General features: G+C 41.7%; 2 protein-coding genes and 1 long non-coding RNA gene across 14 annotated transcripts in view; 2 read left to right on the top strand and 1 right to left on the bottom strand.

The window, feature by feature from the left end:
* wdfy3 (WD repeat and FYVE domain containing 3) overlaps positions 1–13,675 on the bottom strand; it is a 101,761-nt gene extending 88,086 nt beyond the window's left edge. For 5 of the 12 annotated variants that reach the window (XM_078952471.1, XM_078952473.1, XM_078952468.1 and 2 more), the window contains exon 1: positions 4,102–4,250. In XM_078952471.1, coding sequence (XP_078808597.1) covers positions 4,102–4,136 — 35 coding nt within the window. In that variant the 5' untranslated portion in view covers positions 4,137–4,250. Of the gene's footprint in view, positions 1–4,067; positions 4,273–13,487 lie in introns of those variants that run through there. The other 7 variants (XM_078952475.1, XM_078952474.1, XM_078952472.1 and 4 more) reach the window with 4 other exon arrangements.
* Positions 13,676–18,038: 4,363 nt separating this feature from the next.
* Positions 18,039–18,663, top strand: LOC144994501 (uncharacterized). The gene is made up of 3 exons (XR_013658064.1): positions 18,039–18,176; positions 18,269–18,378; positions 18,528–18,663. It is a non-coding gene; the product is annotated as an uncharacterized LOC144994501 (long non-coding RNA).
* A 2,105-nt stretch (positions 18,664–20,768) lies between these two features.
* Positions 20,769–24,230, top strand: LOC144994472 (protein NLRC3-like). The gene is made up of 2 exons (XM_078952370.1): positions 20,769–20,804; positions 23,079–24,230. The coding sequence occupies exons 1-2, from the start codon at positions 20,769–20,771 to the stop codon at positions 24,213–24,215; spliced, it is 1,173 nt and encodes a 390-aa protein (XP_078808496.1). The 3' UTR covers positions 24,216–24,230.
* The last annotated feature ends 1,005 nt before the right edge of the window (positions 24,231–25,235 follow it).

Here is a 25,235-nt window from a genome sequence, read left to right on the forward strand (position 1 = left end):
AGGTTAGAGGAATCCTTAGAAATGCATGAACAGATGTTTTTAGTGAGGAATGAAGATTATAGCACGTTTAAAAGCTCAAAAAGTTGATTCTGCATGATATAGGCCTTTAATATAGTAAAATAATACAGTTTTTAAAGAACCACTATGGGTCATATTTAAACAGCTTGTTTATATATGTTAAATGCTACAAAGATGCAATAGCAGCAGCAAAAGCAGCAAAAGCTTTCACCCACTGGAGGCAATTTCTTTCTAGAAATTGACCCGTGGAAGCTGGAAGCATACAAAATGATCAATCAAGTTTACGAAAAGATGGCATGAAACGCAAGTATACAAGTAATCAGAGCTGTAGTATGACTTGCACATGCCCTACTTAAAGTATAAACTGCATCATTTTTTTTTTTGAACCAAAGAAAATGAGTCAGTTGCATGAAGGCAACGCCAGCTTCTGTGAAACAGGAAAGCGAGCCTGCTTTCTGCCTCCACCAGGCTTTTTCAAAGCTCTCTCTTCAAGCAGACACCTCCTTCAATGAATGTCTCAGTGAGTTTGCTCCAGCTCCTGGGAGATGAAGGCAGCCAGTGCCCTGGAAAAGCCCAAAGTCTGTGTGCTTGTTCCTTTGGAGAAAGTGACGCAATCCCTGAAGCGTCTCCTGTCTGAGTTTTCAAGCTGACAGCAGTTTAAGAAAAACAAAAGCTTTTTCAACAGAAAGCTACTTCAGAAAAAGTTTAAAGGCTATTCACATGAACTTTACACCCAACCTGGACACTTTACATTCAGAGGCTTTACTTTGGATCTAGAAAAGCCTTTTTAATATTTGATTTGTGCTTTTATTTTTATCCAAACCCTAATTTACTTGGTGTGTTTTTGTATTATAAAGCCAAACGACAGACCATTTACTGATAGAGGATTGTAGCATAAAATGTATTGCAGTCAAAACAGTCAAAAACATAGTTTGAGTACATCATTCAAGTAATGTTAAACTTACTTTTGGGGCATCTGGGATTTTTCAAACTTCAAAAACGAGGAAAATGACAATAATTATGAGGCACGTTTGTTTTTTGACTTGCAGCGGAGCAGTAAGAGTCCTGGGTTTAATGATTGAAGAGAAAAACAGAAAAGAAATGTGTTTAAACTGAAATAAACACTTGTGCTATGGACACCAAATGGGGACATTTATTGCAAATGCAGTGCAACCCACTGCCACGCACCCCGCACAAGCATGTCCCTCACTGTTGCAACAGCGTTTAAGGGAGAACAACCAAGACTTTGCTAACACTGAGATTTCTTGCCAACAAAAAAGTTATCTACAAAACAAGACTTGCAATATATGAACAAAATGAAAACAATGAAACAACTAAATACATAATTTCCATTTGACTGCAACAGTCAATAAAAAAGTCAACACAACTACAATTAGATTCAAAATTACCCTCGACTACATAGGAGGCATCTGACAAAGAGGTCCATCCGATTGAACAAATGAGCTCAATTTGATTTGTTAAATACATCAAGCTGTCATAAGAGCATATGTGTAAACATGCCTCAGCATTGAGGAGGATGGTATCATTCAAGTTCATAACCCAAGGTTTCTTCCAATGTTTACAAATCCCCCGCATGTCTGTTACTCTGCAAAAAGACTACTATGGGTTCCACTTCTGAGCAGCGAGCCAATCACAAGACAGCCAAGGACAGGCTTTAGTCCATCCCTAATGTTCACACCAGGATCCGAAATGCATGATCAAGCGACCACTTCCTCTGCAGAGTCTATGCACGTTTCAGGGTCTCACATTCATGTTCACGCGTTGCTATGCATGCTTTAAGTCCGTTTTTGGGTTCAATGCTCAAAACCTGTGGCCAGTCAATGCGCGTCAAATGTTAAACCAGTTGAACAACAATCAGGGAATCAGATTTGGTAGTTACGTATGTTTAGCGTCCTCTTCAAAACACAGAAATAACAACCGTTTGAAAAAGCGGTCATGAAGAAGAAATCCGTAATGGCGGATCTATGACAGCAGGTCTTTTATGTGTCAGAATAGAGCTGTGAAAGATAAAGCCTGGAGCTCGATTCACCAGATTTACAGCGCTTTGACATTTCACACCAAGCCTCTCCCAACTGTGAGTTCATGCACTAGCATCGGGTGGCGACAGTCCAGTGTGAACACAAGAATGCCCGTCTAACGCATTCTTGAACCACTATGTCGCACAGAATTCTTAATAGACAGTCTGTAGTAGGGTTGTGCCGATGGACGATATCATCGTCCATCGTGATGGGTGACTGACATCCCGATGGAGAGACCACCATCGTGATGCCACGCCCCCGCCACGTTGCGCGTCGACACCATAAGCCGCGGTTACATGTACAAAATATCTTGATGGGATCAATGGTCGGATTAGAATCCAACCGTGTACATGGTTCCAGAAAAATGTTTTCAGAATATAAAAACGTTCACTAAGGTCACACTTTCCGTCGGAATAAATCATTCGCACATGCGCAGTAGGGTTTGAAAAACGGAAGGATATAAACTCCGCCGAGCGGCTTTTTTTTTTTCAAACTTTATTGTATGTAACAATTCAATACAAAACATTGTTAAACAGCGCCGAGCGGCTATATGCATTGACATGTCAGCTCGGTAAAATACGAGATGATCTTCTAAACGTGCTTTTAAAAATGTTACGGTTATTATGAAACACCTGTTCGCTCATCATTTGAATTTTAATCCGTGTGGTCAGTGCTTTTTCTGAATGAAGCCAGGATTAGCAGTATGCTAACACGGGCTAACAACATTAGCTTTGGGTGGTGCTGCTTGCTGGCTGCACGTAAACATGTAAGAATAACATTAGCCTTTATTTAGTCGGGACACGACTGGAAACACAAATCCGCGTGATTGTTTGAATGTTTTCTAAGGACTGAGCGACATTTCTGCTTTGAAGCTCAAACCGCTGTGTGTGCTGACGATCCGAGCTGTGCTCAGACACACACTTTTAGACCCGGTTCTGAGTTCGGATGCTTGTACCCCTAGAGCTGCGGGACGGATCGCAGTCTTAAATATCCCACACACATCACTCATGTACCCCCCCCCCCCCCCTTCCCATCAAACACAAAGCTGTAAGTCCGCACTCCCCCGGAAGTGCGGGAGCGGACTACTTCTCTTCTATTTTGTTTGTTACTTTTTTTGTTAAAGTCACTTCCCTCAGTTTATACTGGATCATCGCGGATTGGGAAATAAAATGAAAAAAGCAAAAAAATGAATAGCAGTTATATAAGAACGAAAAATGTAAAAATACCCCCCCCCCCCCCCCCCGACGATGTCATCGTCCATCCCGATGGTTGACAGCAAACATCGTCAACGGCCAATTTAAGGGACATCGCCCAACCCTAGTCTGTAGCACAGAATTCAGCAAAAGTTAGTAGTTTTCTACACGCTTTGACTTATTGGATAAAAACAAAGAATAAATGACATTTTTGATGCCAACAGGACTGGACTTTATCAGTGCCAACAACCTCCACACTGGAAATCAGTGAGCTCCTCACATTTATAGTTCTTTTTTTGTTAAAATACTGCTTTTATCATGGCTTAGTGATGCCACGGAGCAATTCGGATTTCTCCACATAGCATTTTAATAAAACACTAAGCAGCAATATATTATGCCCAACCTTTAGTACGACATTTACATCTTATGCAAACATCATCAATAACAAAAATCTTCTTCAGCAACAAGTACGAAAAAAGAGGAGTATAAATTAACTTTGAAATATTTAATAGTGTTGACAAAAAGCTGAACGTCTGACTAACTAAAACATGTTGTATTTTAACTGGACTTTCTTAAAAAAATATACCAATAAAAATAGAGTTTTAAAACCTTAATTAGAAAACAATGAATGTCTTCCCAAATGAATTCAAATGTTTGGTCACGTCCTCTCTTTTAATTTAACTGCATAACAAAAAAAAGAAGACTAAATGTTAAGTAACCTGAAAAACAGTCTGGAAAGGTTTCTGCATCGGCACACAGCAAACAAGCTCTTCGTCACCACGGAGACAAGCTCAGCACCCTTCCCGAGCCCCCCTACCTGCTGTTCTCCCTGCGCTCCGCCAGCATTTTACCTCATCTGCACCACAGGAGAAAATGTGATCGTCATGCACCGAAAGCTGCCCGTTGCCCCCTCACAAGTCTCTGTTGATACGGACAAGCAGGGACGGGGGTGTCATGCCTCCTCCCACAGCAGCAGGAAGAGTGAAACGCAGTGGCAAGGACCATCTTCATCGGCAGGGAGAGGCTTTGTTTGCCAGCAGGATGGGTAGGGGCACGCACACGCGCATGTGTTCTGTGTGTGTGTTTGTGTGTGGTCTGCCGGTACTGGCACAACTGATCCCCCCCCCCCCCCGACACTGGGTGTGGTAAGCAGGACTTCAGAGAAACAGGAGGGAGGGGAAAGTGCAGAGGATGGAGCTATAATAAAGACAGGAACAAACCATTTACCGCACTAAGAGAGGGGAGCACACCTGAGCATCGCCTCTAAACGTTCAGTTGGATTCAGGGTCAATGAGTGCATCTTCACTGAGGCCGATCGGGACGCATGAATAGAGAAAAATATCAAAACAATAAGTCAGTAATCATTTTTGCTAAGAATACAGTACAGACCAAAAGTTTGGACACACCTTCTCATTCAAATGAATGGGAAGGTGTGTCCAAACTTTTGGTCTGTACTGTGTTTGCATAAACAGATTTACAGTGGAACAAAAAAAGTATTTGGTCAGCCATCAACTGTGCAAGTTCTCCAACTGAAAAAGACTAGAGAGGCCTGTAATTCTCTCAACTATGACAGACAAAATGAGAAATAAAAACATCCTGAAAATCATCAGATTTTTAAAGAATTTATCTGTAATCTATGGTGGAAAATAAGCATTAGGTCAGTAACAAAAGTTCAGCTAAATACTTTGTTATATAACCTTTGTTGGCAATGACAGCAGTCAAACGTTTCCTGTAAGTGTTCACAAGGTTTTCCCAAACTGTTGCTGGGATTTTGGCCCGTTCCTCCATGCAGATCTCCTCTACAGCAGTGATGTTTTTGGGCTGTTGCTGGGCAACACAGACTTTCAACTCCCTCCAAAGATTTTCTATGGGGTTGAGATCTGAACACTGGCTAGGCCACTCCAGGACCTTGAAATGCTTCTTATGAAGTCATTCCTTTGTTACCAGGGCAGTGAGTTTGGGATCGTTGTCATGCTGAAAGACCCAGCCACGTTTCATCTTCAATGGCCTTGCTGATGGAAGGAGGTTTTCACTCAAAAGCTGACTATACATGACTTCATTCATTCTTTCCTTTATACAGATCAGTCGTCCTGGTACCTTTGCTGGAAAACAGCCCCAAAGCATGATGTTTCCACCCCCACGCTTTACAGTAGTTATGGTGCTCTTTGGATGCAACAATTCACAGGTTTCAGGCTCTTACAGACACTGTGATATAAAAGATAATAGTAAACCAAAATTGGCGCAGATTTTTTTTCCAAGCACTTAGCCGCTGCGCCGCCCCCAGTTAAATTTGCGCCCCGGGCAATTGCCATTATTGCCTGTGCCTAAAACCGCTACTAGTGCGCGCCCCCCCTGGCTTCGCCCCACTATTTGAGAAGACCTGTTATAGACACTTAAATATCGGTATTGCCAAATGTCGGCTATCAGCTATAGTTGCAGAGGAAATATTGGTTATCAATTTCTAGGGGTGTGACGATAACCGCATCACCGCGGTGATGAGATGAGGTCCTCACCGCCGCATCACAGCATGTTTTTGTTTTTTCTTGAAAGTTTTTTTTTGTTTTTTTGAAAGTCCTGCACATGGTGCGTGATTGGAACCATAATAAATACATTAATCTTTGCTGATAATTAACTTTTTCTGCTGGTCCTTTGTTCAGACTTCAAGGGCTTCAGGGGGAAACCTTTTATTACTGTTCTCCTTCACTCTGTAACACCAAACATGAACGCGCACTGTTAGAGCGCGATGAATATCACTACATGTTTTGTTTGGGAACTATTTTGTGCAGCGCAAAGTTACGTGTCTGTATAAACAAAGGCGGAGCCTCCTGACCCGCGTCCTTCATGGGTGTCAGGCATCATGGCTACCGGAAAGGTGACAACTTACTAGGCAATTTATAATATTCTGAGCAGATGTCTGTACCAGAGAGTACAGGTGAAACTCGCGTGCAGCTCCACAGTGGTCCGCTGCAGAAGAATCAACACGCTCCCCCAACACACGTGTGTGCGCTCCTTCCTCTTACGCACGCAGCGCTCTGACACACATACACATAGTCATTCTACAACACCTATGTAGTTAGTTTGTTAGATAGCTAGCAGTTAGTTGTTGCTGTTAATTGTTAATAAAGAATACTGCAGTGTAATTGTATTCATTTGCGGAACGCGGCCGCCGGGGGATTTCGTGGGGGGGCGGATAACCGCGACACCGCCCCCTGCAGGTTCATCACCGCGGTGATCAAAAATCTCACACGTCACAGCTCTATTGATATAGGCCCATTCTAATTGAACAGGAAATCACATTGGGAGATTGTCATTTGAATCGATTGTGTAGTTTGGCAACAACACTGCATCATTTGTGTTATTTTCTTCATGTTAACTCGAGGTTTGCTGCAGAGTTTGAGCAGAAGAACCGCAACACCATGAGCACAATGATGTCTTCATGTTTTTTTCATGGCAACATTATCTAATGTTTTCCTTCTGTCATGAATGAGTCATGTCATCCCAGTGCTCAACAATGATTCTGCATTTCTATGACGCTTTCATGGAATCATCCATCTGAGGAGAGCTGCTCATGCAGGTTTTCACAGACTCAGAACAGCTACGGCTACTACCCGAGTAAGGGCTATGAGAGGGTGGATAACAAGCCCAAACGGAAATAAAAAACCTTAACACAAAGGTAACAGAGAAAACATCCAGATTACTCTGGCTGCCGAGTGTGGGGGAGTGGAACACCACTTGAAATCAGACAGGGTCACCTGGAAACATACAATGACTCAAGGAAACATCAATGATGACGCAGCAGTAGGTTTTTCTAAACTGTACCAATTCAAAACTTCAAAAAATGTCACATTTAATCCATGAATGTTTAGGTTTGTCATCTTAAAACGATAAAACAAACTTGCTGGAAACTGATTCTGATCTTCCTGCTGCAATATTGTTTCATCTACTGCAATTGAACAGTAAATAACGTGGGTACCTAAAACCAATGACACCAGTTATGGTTTTAAGGATGAACAGCCTAAAGCAGGCTCATGGTTTATTTTGAAATGGTTCAAATTAACAAAAACTGTTTAGCTCTGAGTCAGGAGCTAAATATGGACAGAAATTGCTGCCGTCAGAGCAGAAATAAATTCCATGTCTTCCTGAAATCTGTGGTTGACTCAAACGAGCAAAAAAACATGTGCGCAGCATGACTGTGATGTGTGTTGGCTGCCATGACGTGTGAGTCGAGGACCCGGGAGGCTTAGTTAGTACTGATCCTCTGCTGGTTTAAGAGCCCTGATGCTTCGTGTCAACACACCCAACCTGGAAAAACACTGCTTACTATTGCCATTAGGGGGGCATTTAGCAGGTGCACAACTACACACAAACAAGTGTACACTCACAGCTGCAGATATACAACTGCACATGCATTAGTACACACATACGGCTGCAGGTAAACAACTGCACATGCATAAATACACACATCTTCACATCCACAGTTGTACTAGACAGCTGTTCATGCACAGCTGCAACAATAAACCAGAACTGTATCCTCACCTGCCGTCATAAAGATAAAGGATAAAATAAATATTTGTCCACTAAGGCTGCGCGACATGAGGAAAACTCGCCATTTGAGACATTAGTGATCAATATGGCGATGACGATCTAACTTGCGATACATGACCAAATAGCATCTAAATGCATCATTTCCATTTCACTGCAACAGTTTAAGTAAAAGTCAACATAACTCAATATACACTTCAAATGACCCTCGTCTCTATAGGAGGATGCATGTAACATCAAAGAAGTCCATCCGATTGGTCAACAACGTAAAGGGTCCACCCGATTTGTCAAATGCATAAAGGGATTTATTTGATTCGTTGAACACTTCAAGCTGTTATAAGATTGTTTTAGCACATTTAAAATTGCTATTTATCGCAATTTTTGATGACCTTTGCGATATGCATGTTGAACAGCTTGATTTCGCGATAACGATAAATTTGCGATTAATTTTACAGGCCTTTTGTCCACTGATGTCCGCTATAAATGCATATTCTGTATGATTCCAATTTCCATCATTTATACGTAAACATTGCTGTACTTTTGAACATTTCCTGTTAAATTCCAACATAAAAAGAGCAGTGAAGCAGCACTGAGCTCTCCCTTAAGTTAGATTGGGAAATTCCTTTCTAACTAGTATGAGCATGTGACCATTAGCTTACTCGGTGTATGCTAATTATATAACAATCTAATATATTTCTATACATTTTTTAAATTTTCTTTTACATGTCTGCACTTCTCATTTAATAGGTAATGTATGACACACGTATTTGTTGTTTATTTAGTGTTCGGATCTGACATGAAGACGCACTACAAAGACACAAGGTGAGGCAGGCAGTAGCGCTACCTCACTGTAGAGGGCGCTCGTGAGCTCACGTTTTTTTCTTTGGTGGTTGCTAATAAAGATCAAAAGGAGTATGTTATTTTATGTTTTGCTCTAACTGACTGGAAAAATGGTGGATATGACATATCCGCTCAAAAAATTCTTTTTAATTTGGACTTATAATCAAAACACGAAAAAATAAATAATGGACGACCAATGCTGGAGCTGAACGGCTTTAAGCGTCAACCTTACAAAAAGGTTTTCAAAATACTTCTAAAACTATGTGAACATAAGGAGTTTTACCCTAGAGTCAGAGAGATTTTAGTCCAGAAGGAGAGGTGAAAAGACTTTATTTATAACAAGTAAAGGTTAGACCTGTGTGTGATGCTACGTACACACCGAGAGAATCGGTCTCATCACAATTCTGGAATCACAATTATTAATTTATCCTTCATGATCAATTTTCAAACGGTTGGTTCTTGTTTGTTTTGAGAAGGACGCTAACCATACGTTACTATCAAATCTGAGTCCCCTGATTGTTGTTCAGCTGGTTTAACTTTTAACAGGTTTAACTTTGTTGTGTGCATAAAGCCTGACTTAAAAACTTGCATAGCTAAACGTGAACACGAGAGTTTTGCAGAAGCTCCAAACACGCATAAAGGTATGTTGACATAGACTTTTTATTGGATGTGGCCACTTGAACGCGCACTGCCAAGGCTGTTGTGAACGTAGCTTGAGACAATAGAGCTATGTCTGTAGCACTCATCTTCGTGTTTTTGTACTGAATCGCTATACATTTTACATTCTTCCTTGGTCCAATATGAACCTGCAATCAGTCGTCGACAAATAAATGGGGTTCATATATTTGTAAATCTGACTCTGAAAGAGTCAGCGCCTCACCAGCTACAGACCTCACCACCCGTCACTGCACCACAGCAACACCTCAGATCGGGATCACTGAACCAGTAAACTAGATCACAGCACTTTGACTTTTGAACAACTGTGAGACTCTCCACGTTCACACCAGGACTTCAAGGTTCATCACTATGAGCTCATGTCCTCAATGAGACGCTGTCGTGTAAACACACGTCCGGTCCGGTTACCCAGATAAAGCTTACGTTTAGGATAAAACATCTGGGCTTTGTTGGATTTTATTCTAGGTAGTCAAAGCTGTAAACATCTTCCCAATGAGACACACATGGACAACTCAACGCTGGTGATGTTTGACTCTTTCCATCTACTGGCAGAGTTAATGAATGAACTGTTGAACTCTAGCGTAAAAAAGGATGATGTTACATTGAATTTTCCTGCTTTTAAACTTTCTGATTCTAAGCTTGATGTATGTCACAGAGTGAAATATCTTGGTCATACCATCAATGATAAACTTACAGATGATGATGATATCCACAGACAACGGTGTATCTTATACGCTCAGGTAAACACGCAGGTTTTATTCATGTTCTGACAATCTTAAAACCCTCCTATTCAAAACTTACTGCAAACAGCTGTATACTGCCCACCTGTGGACCAACTACAGGGCATCCAGCATGAGGAGGCTGCGAGTAGCCTATAATGATGCCCTAAAGATTTTATTAAAACAGCCACGGTGGTGGCAAGCAGTGTGTTTGTTGGTGGAAGAGTTCATTCTTTCCCAGCTTTGTTGAGACCTTTTATCTTTGGCTTTATTTATCGTCTTAATGCTTCAAACAACAAAAGCATCTTAACTCTCACCAAGGTGACGTACAGCACTTTTAGATACCAGTACCCTATTTGGAGGTTTTGGTGTGGTCTCCTTTTAACTTTTGAGTTTTTTTAGTCAGCAGTAATTTTAGCCTCTTTTTTTTAAGTTCATAATACTTCATTATTTTATTGTTTTTATACTTTTATGTCATTGTTTTTATACGTGTATTGTTAGAGCCATTTAAACATTTTACGACCTTCCTACTGGATTTTGTGTTCGAATAGGTCAATTTACAATTTATAGTTGACGCGTCTTTCTTGAATGAACTTCCACAGGCCAAGTTCTTCGTTTTCAAGTATTTACTTTATTTTTTTGTTGTCACAATCCATTTGAAAGTAAATACTTGAAAACGAAGAACCTGTGGAAATTCATTCAAGAAAGACGTGTCAACTATAAGCTCTGACTCCACAGCTTAAGTGTGTCTTTCAGAAATTAGACGGAGCCACGCTTACATGTATGAATGTTTTTTATTTGTATTCTTTTATTTGTTTTGTGTTTATTGTGGCAAATGGACCTTGAGTCTGAGCAGGATGTGAGATCAGCACTGACAGCAGATACAGCGCTCGCATCCAAAGCCTTGTCTGCTCTTCTTAGATCTGACTCAAATGATCATCAAACACCCACGGTCAGTGGTTCGCCATCTGAAATGCTTTTACAGTATATTCTGCTGGCAAATTGTCCTTCAGTGTTGTCAATAGCATCTGAACGCCCGCTCGTGTGGCGTTTCTCTGTGGAGTACACATGTTTACACCTGCTGTCATGTGAGGAAACCTGCAGACCCCGCAGGGTCGTGACAGGAAACTGCAGCAAGCTGTTTTCACACAAACACAGCAGGATTAGAAAGTTTGTAATACAAAGATCATTCAGTTCTGAGCAAAACTTTACAGTAAGGCTCAACTTCAGGCCATCTACGAGGGTCCAAGCTGCTGCAGGTTCTCTACATCTGCTCAGTTCTGATGGGAAAGCTTTTGTTCTCTAGAGCCTGACCTGGGACCTTGACCTGACTCAGCAGCTTCTCTGTGATCCAAATCAATCAGGAGCTTCTGCTGGAACCGGGAAATAGCCTTTGCCTCCAATCCAAACATTTAAAGTCCCACTCTGATCCTCTTTTGTAAAAGCGTTCCCAGTGCTCTTTTACTTTTGATTATGCCATTTCAGCTAAAATCTTAAAACCTGTGTCGTTTTGTAGGACATAGTTTCTGCAGAGTGGCAGGAGTTCATTATATAAGGGTTAATGGCCGACGAACTGTGCATTATTACTTTTTAACGCACGCCGCGTCGGACGGTTTAAAAAGTATTATTGCGAAGGCCATGAACCTGCTTATACCATGGTCACTTACAAAAGCAATACATATTAACCAGTTTTTAGGCCTTAATTCTAGTTTTTTTCCGATTTGGATCGCTTTTCTCATCCACACCACGTAACAAATAATCCGCGTCGCGCCGCACCACCGCTGCAGTCAAGATTCTGCGATATATATATGCTGATCTTCCCGATGGGTTGAATAAAGCATCAGTTCAGAGAGAAAGTTCACCTCTTACCGCTTGTTTTAGTCCAAATGATGAAGCAAAAGGTTGTTTTAAAGAAACCGGCACAGTGACACAAAACATTTAAGCTAGGTGACCGGAACTTCTTTTTTCACCATGCGGTTATCACCGTGGTTTATCATTTTTGAATGTACACCAAGCAGCCAATGAGAATCGAGTTTTCACCCGGACCATGGTATAATCTGAGTTACTGTTTGCATAGAGCAACCCCCTCCCTTCCCCTCCCCATTGCTGAGAGCTCTCTGTTTACAGACTCTCCTGCTAGATTCCAGCTATTGAAACCTGCTAAAGCACATATGTTGAATCTCCATCATCTTTCTCCTCCTGATGCACACCGGAGCGTGAATGCCAGGAGCGGAGCAGGGCGCTCGTGGCCCGCCCAGCGCATTTATTACATCACAAATACAATCTATTTTTTCATCTGCTCCTGATTCATAATGCTTTGGGGAAAAAAATACTCAGAAATGCCGTTTCAACCTTTATTTTCTTTATATATGCCCCCCATGATAAGAAAAATTCCACAAGAACATGTTAAAAACGCCCAAAACACCAGTTTTTGTTTTTGAGTGGTTCTCTAGGAAAGGACGGGGATTCAAGATACCTCAAATTAATAATTGGAAAAATCTGAGATTCTTTTGTTTAAAAAACACCAGATTATTAATCTAAGATTATTTTGATCCACATTGTAGCCATAATACAAAGAAACCAGTGCAGATTATTTGGGGGTGCAGGACAGATGAGAAATGCAACTTCCAAAATAAAAGTACACTTTCAGACAGGGAGCAGTTTCCATCTCACATGTTTTATCTTGGGAGTGAGATTGTAGGTCTGCACGTGGATCCACCATAGTGGATCACAGAGATCATGAGTTTTTCTGATCTGTTGGTCTGGTGGTGCAGAGACCACACGGGACGCGTCCGTGGCTGCGGACATGGATGGAGGAGGAGGAGGAGGATGAAGAAGTGGGTAGAAGGTTTGTGCGTGCTGTCATTACTGGTGCGTGCTGGGGGGGGGGGGGGGGGGGACCGTGCCAGGTGAGCAGGTGGGCGCGCCCCGCGGTTGCTACGTCACCCTCAAGGGAACAAAGCGCTGAGCTGCGGGGAGCCACGCGCAGGTGACCGGACCGGAGTGACCGACACTGCCCCCCGTTAGCCCCCTGGTGACGCGTCAGACGTCAGATAGGCGCCGACGCATCTTACTGAGGAGGGGGGGGGGGGTCCCTGTAAGGTGGCCACAGCCCCCCCAACCCCCCACCGAGGCAGTGATTCTGACCCAAATGCTGCCAGCTACCTTAGCTACCAGCTGATCGCACTAGCATCTGACCGACAACTGTCAGGCTCCATGTTCACAGATGAACGGCCCACAATAAACTATTAACGACACAGAGATATAGTTTTTTTCATTTCACACCAAGACAGCACGATTGGCGGCTCTCTGGACGCCCGAACCGTCATTTCAGTACCGATTTAACCGCCTCCGGGGGTACAAACTCCCCCAGATGCACCCTCCTGTCGGGCTAGCCTGGCAGCTAGCATGCAAAGCTAACTAGCCCCTTCCAGAGAGCAGCCTCCGCTGGATCCACTCACCGCACAGCAGCGATCGCGCAGAGAGAGCTCGCTGGGTCTGGGAATGTCGGCGATATCCCGCAATGAGTCGACCGTGCTTGCTCACTCCGTGTACATCCATATGTCTGAGACGATGCGTTAATCCAGAGGACTTCTCCGCTGCTTCACCTTCCTTCTGCCGGTAGCCATTTTTTTTCCACAATGTCCAAATAAACGGAGCAGCCAGCCAGTCAGTCAGGTCCCACAGCCGAGCCGCTTCCTCGCAGCATCCTCCGAGGACGCGTATGTGGCGCAACACTGACATCTGCTGGCCGGACCTGGAAGCACAGCGCTGGCGAGCTTTTTAACTTTAACCCCTGTGAGACTGGCAGGGACCTTTTTATTCTCAAAATATGTTTATTGAGTGAAATCTTTTCTACCTTTTTCCAAAAATAAATTTAACTTCTAAAAATCACTCAAGAAATTGATTTTTAGATCAGGCTCCAGAGCCACATGCAGATCTGTCTCCATTGTGGCTTTAATTATTTCTGAGGAAAAAAGCAAACAGATTGAGTAAATAACGAGTTTGTAGTTTCTGGTTGTTTTATTTTTAGTTAAGTTTTGTCTTCTTTTTTTAGATTTTTAACATGCTAGAAAGGAAAATGATTGCAAATGGTTTAATTCACTGTCAGGTTGCTTTATTATTTGTTACATCACAATCTTATTCCAAATTAAATCTATTGATTTTATTTTAATTGGTTTCTGCACTAATGTCAGGTTTAGATTAAAAGAAAAAAAAGACGGTGCACCAAAGTCACAAAGAAAGAGAAAGCATGCCTGACTTTCTTGTATTTAATTCAAGTCAATCTGCTACAACAGAAGGATCTTAATCGACACCTGTGTGTTTTATTTTGAAAGGAACTTGCATGTGTTTCCGTCAAAAGAAAGATATTAAAATAGGTCATTATAGAAAAATGTGATTTGCTGTGGCAACCCCTGAAGGGAAAAGCCAAAAGGAAAAGAAAAGAAATTGTGTGTATGTGTACGTATGTATGTATGTATGCATGTATGTATGTATGTATGTGTGTGTGTGTGTGTGTGTGTGTGGGTGTGTGTGTGGGTGTGTGTGTGTGTGTGTGTGTGTGTATATATGTGTATATATATATATATATATATATATATATATATATATATATATATATATATATATATATATATATATATATATATATAATTCAATTCTTTGAAATATCTTAAACTTATATTCTTTTTTTTGTAAAAGGTAGTATAAAAGGTTGCAGATGCCTGTTCTAGATGCTTCAATGATCTGAAACAACAACAACAACAAAGGATTTGTATTTTCAGCGAGTTTTTCCTTGTAAAAACTCTAGATAAACTGATCCAAAGGGTTTGAGATGACAAATAAGTCATTTTAACAATAATTAACCGGTATTTCAATTATTTGTCTTCTCAAAATCTCTGGATCAGTTTATCACGAGACTTTACAAGGAAAGTATGATAAAGGTCCCCTCTACGCCTCAGCGAGCTTAAGGTGTGGAGGATTTTCCCCTCACTGCTCAGGCTCTGTAAACTGCGATCAGTTTACTTTGTCTGTGCCTCTGCCGGTTTTGGTTTTAATCTTTAATTATTTGGTTTGTTTGTATTCAGGGGCAGCGGAGGCACCCTTGCTGACTTGTTTGGCGTCCTTGATTTTATTGCTCAGCAGTTGCGGCTTGCTGCTGTCAGCTTTAGCCCATGGGCCACCAGCTCTACCTCCACGTGAGCCGGCCCAGCGCTCCGTTGGTAAACCTCGGCCCTTGAAGGGTCTCCTTCCCAATCTTCCCTCAACAGTGTGAATGTTTCCCCTTTTTTGATTTTTTAGCATTTTTTAGCTATAATAAAATTACTTAAAGCTGGACTTGGCCTCATTTTGGAAAAAAATCTGCTCACCTGTTAAAGCGCCTTTGGGACCATGGGGGGGGGGTTGGCGTTGTCGACACCAGAGCTCCCCCACTTGCCACACCTGTAAGAAGAAGGTTCTGTCACAGACTTGGTTGGATTTTAGTTTTACACTTAGTGCTTCTTCTGACAAAACCCTCTGCATTTATCCGGACTTGGGACCGGCACACGGGAGCACTAGAATGTGCTCCCATGAGGTTGCATTAATTTTTTTTTCTTTAATAAATATTGTCAGTAATTTATTTATTTATTTATTTGTTGTTCATTTATTTGGTTTTCTTAAAATATTTATTTACTGTTATACTACAGACAAACCTAAGTAGTGGCTTGATAAATAAAGTACAATGATGTTAAAGTCCAAATTTACATAAAAAGAAATTACATTTAAAAGGAAATCTAAACATTTGACTGTCTTCTCCTGATGTTTTTTTTATTTTGTTTAGGTGGGGGGAACTGAAGCTCTCAGAGAAAACCCACACAAACACGTTTTCAGCGTGTCGCCCGTTTTTTTGTTTTAATTTTTTTTCATAATTGTCAGTACATTCATTATTTTTATTCTCCTAATGGTTTTCTTAAAAAAATTTAATTACAGTTATATTACAGACAAACTTAAGTAGTGGCTTGATAAATAAAGTACAATGATGTTAAAGTCTTTATTTACATGAAAAAAAAATTACATTTAAAAAGAAATCTAAACAGTTGACTGTCTTCTCCTGATGTTTTTTTTTTCTTTTTGTTTAGGTGGGGGGAACTGAAGCTCTCAGAGAAAACCCACACTAACACGTTTTCAGCGTGTCGCCCGTTTTTTTGTTTGTTTTTAAGCTAAGACCAAATTTTGAAGACTTTGATTTGTTCCGGCTGAGTTCCGGGCCGTCTGTGTGAAGATGAGAAAACCTCACTTGTCTAAACGTCCTCGTACGTCCTGTCAGGTGATGAGTGCATGTTTGAGTGTACAGTTTGTCCATTTACGCCCAATGTCTAACCATAAGGTCAGTTCAAACTACTACTTCACTTAAGTACCCAACCCCAACCCTATTCCCCTAAAACCCACCTGTACACTCAGTCAAACATGCATCTTCCAGCTGCGGTTAGCTGCTGCAGATTCAGGACTTGACCTCTTAAAGCCGCCGTGTTCTTCTGCAGGAGGAAGGTTTCTTCCTGTGCTGCGACGTTTTCTGCTTGCAGAGAATCAAGCCGTTCCTCTGCTCCGCTCAAGCAGTTTCTGAACCTGTGCTGACAGATCCTAGATTGTTTTTGCTCTTTCTCTGGGTCTCTGCGTGGACTTTGTGAGACGCAGATGCTTTGACAAATGCTCCTTTTCCTTCTGCAGTGTCTTTGTTTCCTCTTTGAGCAGATCCAGCTGACGGTTTTGTCTTTTCTTTAGAACAAGCTGCTCGTCTGCAATCGTCTTCTTCTCTCTTAAAGTTGAAAGCTCTGTTTGTAATTGCTTTTTCAGATCTTCCAGCTTATTTATTCTCTCCACCATTGCAGGATATATTTCATGGAGTTCCTGGATTTGCAGAACCTGCACTCGCAGAGGTCCGATTTTTCTCTGGAGAATAGTGGTTTCCTGCTCCAGCCTCTGACACTGAGAAAAGGTAGCTCTATAGTGCCGCTCATGATCTTCCAAGCGGGAAACTTTCTCCCTAAGTTTTTTCAGTTCAGCTTCCTGACCAGCTTTTTTCCTCTTCAGGACTTTCTTCCTCAAATCGATCAGTTTCCTCTCAAGTGTCAGCTCATCTTTTGGCCGAAGTTTGGCCTGTAGAGCTGTGGCCTCTGCTTGGAGAGTCTCTATGTTTTCAGAGAGGACAGCAACTTGATTACAGTCTTCCACTTTCCCCCTCCGCTTTTGAAAACATGTCCTCAGATTTCTTATCCATTTCATCACGAAATTGGTTTTCTTTGATTTCTGCTGGTTTTCCTGTTTGCTGGACATTGTGCCTTTTCTGTCCAAATGCTGTATCTTTGAAATATTTCGAAGATTTTTGGTCTTTCCAAACACCTAAAGATTACTCGCCTGCTTGTACCAGGGAATGGAAATCATTGGAGACTTTGGGTCTATAAACCAGCGTTTGTGATGACGTCAAATGAAGTCATCGTCCGTAATCGATGACATCAAACTCTGTCATCTGATGAAGATGACGTCAAATTAAATTAAGTCATGTTCGTAAAGCAACAGCGTGATGACAGATGACGCAACACGTCATCATCTGTGTGAGATATGAAAACTGTTTTAAAAAAAAAGAAACATTTTTTACCTCAACAGTGGTCCGTATTTTTTCTTTTTTTTTCTTTTAATTTTAATCATTTTTTCTTCTGGTTCGGGAGGTTCGGTGTCCTGCCGTTCGGGGTTTTCAGTTCGGTGTTTCGTCCACAGAAAGGCGCCCCGCCCCTCTGGGAGACGCCAGCAAAGAAATGGAACAGACCCGGTTCCGGTCGCTGCGCTCTCTGAGCAGAAACGGTCCACATGGATCCCGTCAGTTGAGGAGAACCTGCCCTCCTCCTCTTCCTCCTCGGTGATGAAGCGGCGCTAAACTCGTTAAACGTTACCGGGGATCGAGCGGCTGGCGGTAAAAGCAGACGTTCAGTGAGCTCGTAAACAACGACTGAAACCGTGATGGCGAGAGGAAGATTGTCTCCATCTACATAGAAGAACATTCGTCCAAAGATCTTCTTCAAAGTCTTCAATCAGCTCTGAAGAAACCGGAATCAACCGTCTGGTCCAAAACAGCTGATGACACTTTATTTTGAAAGGTCTTCCATAGTTTCCGGGTAAAGGAAGAAAACAGAAGTTAACTTTCTGAACTCTTCTTTATCGTTTCTTCAATAAATCAGCTTTTTTGGGTGTTTTTTTTATTTTTCAGACTGGAGTTTTTGCAGCTCACTGATGCGTTTAGTCAAACACCTGAACATCATCTGGTTTCTGGAGTTCTTCACAGAGGAGTTTGTGTCTTCTGTCTCCCCCTCCCCTCAGGTGAAGATTCTAGGTGTCATCCTTGATAGCTCACTATATTTTCAGTCCCACATCAATAATATTGCTAGGTCAGCCCATTTCCATCTACGTAACATTAATCGTCTACGCCCCTCCCTCACTGTCTCCTCTGCTTCTATCCTGGTCCACAGTCTGGTCACTTCCCGTCTAGACCACTGTAATTCCCTCCTCTTTGGTCTCCCCCAAAAAACCCTCAAGAAGCTCCAACTGGTCCAGAACTAAGCTGCCCGCATCATCTCCAGAACCCCTTCCTTCAGTCATATCCCCCCGGTTCTCCACCAGCTGCACTGAAACTCAAACCTCCTCCATATCAAAACCTCCTCTTGTCCTCTTCGGTCCTCCTCCTCTGTTCAGCTCTCTGTTCCTCCGGCCCGACTCGTCACCATGGGGAGCCGAGCCTTGAGCTGCTCTGCTCCCAAACTCTGGAATTCCTCCTCCTACCTCCATAACATAAACTCTACCAACTTTCAGATCAAAACTTAAAACTCATCTGTTTATTTCTGCCTTCCCATCCTGATTCACTTTTGATTTTATCTTTTATATTTTTTGTGCTTTTGATGTCTGTTTTTTTTTACTTTAAACTTATTTTATTTGTCTTTTATTGTGAAGCCATTTGGTACCTTAAAAGAGTTGTAAAGTGCTATATGAATAAAGTTTAATTCATTCATGCTCGTTTTAATAAAAGAAAAAACATTATTTATGAAATAACACTAAAGAACACTATGATTTTCAGAGACAAAAATTCAGGAAAAAATATACTGATACATAAAAACAAAAACAAAGCAATAAATAGTGGATCCTCTCACGTCATTGTCCCATTGAGGCTTTGAAGCTGCAGCTTCAAAAAAGCAAATTTCTATGTCTTCTGCTGCAGCTACGCATATATCTGCGTTACCTTTTCACCAGTACAGAGTTCCTTGGTTATTGCAGGAGTTACGTTCTAAAAGTAACCATGATCGGTGAAATCCACAGAGTCTGATTACAGACGTTTATGGCAGTAAAACTCCCCACTGTTCACTTTATATACTTTTCTCAGACAGACATGAACATTTTCACCCTTTTCTCTTCTTCAAATTCTCAAAATTGGCCCACATGCAGTATAACCGTTCTGAAAGCATGATCACATTTATGGTATAAAGAGCTTTATGGTAAATGGGTTAATAGCCATTTATCAAAAGGAAGTGAATCAAACAGGATGTCCTCAAATCTGCACTTGCTGTTGAAAATTGCACCAACTTCATCCTCCTCTCTCCTCCTCACACTCATGGTGCAAAAAAAAAAGAACAAGAAAACACAACAGGATGAAATAACTAAGGGTGAAACAACATAAAACAGCTACATGAAAGGGCACACAGAAAGAAAAACCTGTGCTCAACCCAATTCCAACAAGAGCAGGCAATTTCTGCTGTGGGAGCAGGCAGAGCAGGGTATTGTGGGATACAGTCTCCCGTTCTGTCAGTTTAATCTTTTGAACATAGCCAGACTGTATTGCTAGTTGGTACCACAGTGATCCATCTGGATTTGCTCTTTTTATTGCTAAGGCCCACTTTTTCCTTAAGTCTGAATCCATTGGAAACCTGAAAGACAAGTTCAGTCACTGAGTCAGAAATGTATAAATCTACACTACTATAATAGCCTAGTATGCTGTATACAGGTTTAGCAAAATAAAATGTACATTTATGTCGACAGCAAATTATACGTACATCATGCAGCATGTTGATAATAGCCCTGCAGCATCATGCATGTCAACATGTGTAAGATGTCTACTTTACTGATATAGTATTATGTTTTATTCATATGAATGGCTTTTATAAGTAACATAATCTATATTTCAGATGACTGATCTGCATTTGCCATGTTGATTTCTAAAATAGTTATTTTTGACGTAATACTTAAGTAATTCATCTTTGTCATGTGCTTTATCGATATCTTATGATTTTTAATTCTGTCTGATAAAACCTAGGAACCGGATATTGATAAATCATGTAATAAAATGGTTATAGTATAACGGGGTGGGATTATATAAGTTCGCTTCCTTCCACTCCCTTTCAAGCAATATTTATTAATATGTATAATTATCCTAAGTTTGATTAGTTACTGGATGAATGTATAACTGATGATCATATTGCTGTTGTGTATTATTTGTACTTAATTGCTTGAAATAAACCATTTCAAATCAAATCAAAAAATTAATGAAGCCCCTGCAACATTAAAAGAAAAAAATCAAAATACTTAGCTGTGAAATGATATGCCTTCCTCCTTCATGGACTCATTTCTCTGATTTTGGCAGTTGAAACCCAAACAATGAACTGGTATTATGCAAAAAATGTGTTCACATGCATCCACTGCCGTAGTAACTTGACCTCACCAAGATGGCGGTGTTCTCCTCCCACGAGGAACCACGGGATGTCTCCTCTAGCGATATAACTCATTGTTTTAAATGTTACACGGCGCCCCTCTGCTGCACAACACTGATACGGGCCCTTACCTTTTTAGGTACGCTTTGGCATGTTCCAAAGCGTCCAAAGCGAGAGAGAGAGAGGAGGAGGGGGGGGGGGGGTTTGAATAACACAGACAATTAATTGGGAGTCTTTTTCAGCCAAACATGGCACCAATAAAGGTGCCATCCACATCTGTTTTTCTCAAGAATGACGGACGAAGCTGCCATCACCTAGGTACCCCCCAGGTGATGGCAGCTCATTGTCATTCTTGGGCCACAGTAAGTTTTTTTTTTACCAGGAACCATGGTAAAGTGCAAGGAACTGATGCTGATTCCGATACAGGGTAAACAATAGAACTTGTCGGGAAACGTTTGGGATTAATTTGTATTTACAGAGAATAGCGCGCACAACTGTTCGAACACTAGTTACATCAAGGGGGTATAAGCACGTTTAAACTACCCTGAATTTAAGCCTGAACTCTGGCTGAAATCCGCCTGAACTTGCTTACTCTGGGTATGTCGGTTCCAAAAGACCGAATATGAGTTGGCGTAATTACGCTCGACTTGGTAACCCTGGGTTAATGCACATGCACGGCATGCACATAAAGACATTCTCAATGGATCGCCAATTTTCGGAGTCACCATGGAAACGCGTGGTGAAAAAAAGAGAGCGCTATACTTAAGTGAGTAGGAGTCTGAGATTAATGACGGCGTATGAAGATTATACGTCCATCAAAAAAGTAATGCGGCTGCATCAGCAAAAGAAAGAGTTTCTGCTTGGAGAAAAGAACGGACAAAGTAAACGCACGAGTTTCTGATCTCATTTTTAATCACATTTATATGTAAGGGTTAATGGCTGACGACGTGTGCATTATCACTTTTTAACACACGGCGTGGAAGCCTGAACTGTTAAGCGCAAAGCGGAGGACGGTTGCTTCCGCGAAGTGCGTTAAAAAGTAATAATGCACACTTCGAAGGACATTAACCTGCTTATACCATGGTCACTTACAAAAGCAATAAATATTAACCAATTTTTAGTCCTTAATTATTGTTTTTTTTCCCTGATTCGGATCGCTTTTCTCACAGTTCGCGCTGTCACAGACCGATTCTCCTTCTGCAGAAGTCTAGCAAAAGTTCTCATCCCCTGTGTGGTTCTTCACTTTATTAAGGAAAAAGTCAGAACCCTGACACAGACAAGGTTAAACAGAAAACCAGACGCTTAAATAGGCTGAGGACAGTTAACGGAACTGAAGAAAGTTGTGGATCATGAACCTGAAACGGATGTGACTGACAAAAAGGAAACCAAACACATGACCAGGAACAACAAAACCAAATTAAACCACAGAATCCTTACATTTTTTTAAACTCGTTGTGTATTAGGAACAGAAGAAAAAATGCAGTTTTAAAATACTTGCAGTTGTTACGTACAAACTAAAATGGTGGGTCAAGCTTTGTGTGTTGGTATGTCAAGTTCCCCGCTCTGCTCCCTTTTTATAGATCTACTGGTAGACAATTCATCTGTTAAAATCTTTGTTTTCCTTGTTTGAGCTGCCATCTGGCACATAACTGTATGTCTGGATAGCTCCAACATTGCTTACCATTTTGTTGCACTGGTAATGTTAGGTTAGGCCAGGAGAGTGAGAAAATAAAGGGATGACGGGAAATTAAAGAAAGCTTATTTCACATTAACAGAACTCGCCACAACTCAAGAAAGAAATTTCTGATGAACTACTGTAAAAACTATGTCCTAGAAAATGACAGGTCTTGATTTTGTCTAAAAAACAGCATCATCATAATTAAAAAGGACACAGGGAATGCTTTGGGAATGAATCAAAAAATGGTTGGAGTGGAACTATTATGCAGATTTGAAAGATATGAGACAAACCGGCTGGATCCAATACAGACAGCATGAGAACCTTCAGAAAACATCAACCTCTTCAGGCTTTTTTCCTCTGTCTGTATTTGAACAAACTCACAGAAAACATAAACTCTTTTAGTTGCTCTCTGTCAACAATGAGGTGAAGACAAATGAATCTTCATGAGCTTCTCACACATCTGTGCTGACCAGCTTCCTTCAAACACTCAGATCTAGAACAGTCTTACTGAGTGCACTCCAACAGCTTAACATTTTCAGGACTATTCAAGTTACCTTCAAGTGTTTCCTTATAACGCAGAAGGTCACATGACCTCACTTTTTTAAGCTCTTTTGATCATTGAGACCAACTATTTGTCGATCTGAAAGCTTGAAGCTCCGGGCTTAGAGAACCAAGACATCAGTGCTGTGGTTCCTCTTTCCTTCAGTGAGCTGAACTTGATCAGAGATGAGCAGCACAGTCTTCTCACTCTGATCCAGCTGTTCCATCCAACACTCCAGAAGATCCCAGCAGAACAGCTGTCTGACAGGAAACTTCTGTTCATCTTTGATGGTCTGGATGAAAGCAGACTTTCTCTGGACTTCAACAACAGTCCAGTGGTGTCTGATGTCACACACAAGTCCTCAGTCAACGTGCTGCTCACCAACCTCATCCAGGGACATCTGCTTCCCTCAGCTCTGGTCTGGATCACTTCCAGACCTGCAGCAGCCAATCAGATCCCTCCTTCATGTGTGGACAGGCTGACAGAAGTACGAGGCTTCAATGATGCTCAGAAAGAGGAGTACTTCCGGAGGACATTCCCAGATGAAGAGCTGTCCAGCAGAATCATCTCCCACATCAAGGGCTCCATGTCCCTCTACATCATGTGTGAGGTTCCAGTCTTCTGCTGGATCACTGCTGTGGTTCTGGAGAACCTACTGACCACAGAGCACAGAGAAAAGCTGCCCATCACCCTGACCGACATGTATTCACACTTCCTGATGGTCCAGACAAAGAGGAAGAAGAAAAAGTATCAGCAGGAACATGAGAAAAGCCAAGAAGAGCTGACAGAGACTGACAGGGAAGTCCTTCTGAAGCTGGGGAGGCTGGCATTTGAACATCTGGAGAAAGGAAACATCATGTTCTACCAAGCAGACCTGCAACAGTGTGGTCTGGATGTCACAGAGGCCTCAGTGTACTCTGGAGTTTGTACTGAGATCTTTAGAAGAGAGTGTGAGGTCTTCCAGAAATCGGTCTACAGCTTTGTTCATCTGAGCGTTCAGGAGTTTCTGGCTGCAGTTTACATGTTTCACTGTTACACCAACAAGAAGATAGAGGTCATTGAGGACTTCCTGGAGAACAACATGGAGAACCCATCCCTGGATGAGTTTCTGAGTAGAATCATGGAGAAATCCCTGCAGAGTCAAACTGGACACCTTGACCTGTTTATAAAGACAGCAGGTGTTCAAGGATTTCAAAAGGGTGAATATTCAGCACAGGGAAATATAATGAACAAAGGTGATTAGTTGGTGGTGGTGGTGAATCCAGCAAACAAACACAGGGTAATCCAAATCTGTTAACAAATATCAGAAAACTTGATAACTCCACAGGCAGCTCCGAATACAGAACCAGGGTCAGCAGCAAAGAGGCAACGGGTTACAACAAACTGACAAGTCAGCAGAGTGAAACCTAGGAATATGTGCAGTTTACAACAGGTGAGGGTAATGAGGCTGATGAGGAGGGAAGAGAGTGTAGCCATGACCTAATAGGCAACTGATGCTGGAGGTCAGGCAGGAGCGCATGACAAAGGTTGGGCCAAAGGAATGAAATAAACAGAACAAAACAGCCTAACTATCTTTATCCTACAACAAAACATGAAAACAAAAGTCTTGCTGACTTGTCTCCAAAAAGGGATCCAAACCATACAATAGGTGGCACCAACCAACTTACCTGGTATACATGACAAAAGATAAGTGATGAGAGGTGTACAGGTAGAGATGTCCACCTGGACACCGCCTCCTCCTCGACAGGGCATCATTTTGTTTTAACCGGAAGTGTCGCTCAGTGGTGAGTCAAGTAGATTGCATATCGCGTGTTGAGCACCTTGACAGTCTGTTTGGTGGACAATTTAAACAGAATGGGTTTACCCAGGCTTTATAAGGGACCAATCATTGTTGCCAGTTTGGATTTATTGAGAGGTGGAGATGTTCATTGTTGCCAATTGTATATAGACAAAGTGCTCTTGTATATGGTGAATACTTGTATGGCGTTTTTCTACCTTCCTCAAATGCCCAAAGTCCTTTAGTCCCATTCAAACACTGATGGCGGCTCCGCTGCCAAACACTGTTGACAACCTTCCACCATAGGTAAGGTGGGGTTCAGTGTCTTGACATACCTGCAATCTTTGGATCAGAGGTCGACCACGCCACCGTTGCATCACGGCTTCCCAAAGATTTAGGTTCTGTTTGATAAAAACACACATATATTGCCAATATTACTATCCAACATATTTGCCACATTGAATAGTTGTCAAACCATTATCACGG

Source organism: Oryzias latipes, chromosome 9 (genome assembly GCF_053564925.1).
Source record: "Oryzias latipes strain Hd-rR chromosome 9, Olatipes_Hd-rR_3.1".
NCBI lineage: Eukaryota > Metazoa > Chordata > Actinopteri > Beloniformes > Adrianichthyidae > Oryzias > Oryzias latipes.

Bases quoted from the DNA above. Each gene is read 5' to 3' on its own strand.
- LOC144994472 (XM_078952370.1), top strand. From the start codon at position 20,769: ATGGCGGTGTTCTCCTCCCACGAGGAACCACGGGAT. The intron at 20,805-23,078 runs GTCTCCTCTAGC...TCGATCTGAAAG, and splicing joins CCCACGAGGAACCACGGGAT to CTTGAAGCTCCGGGCTTAGA.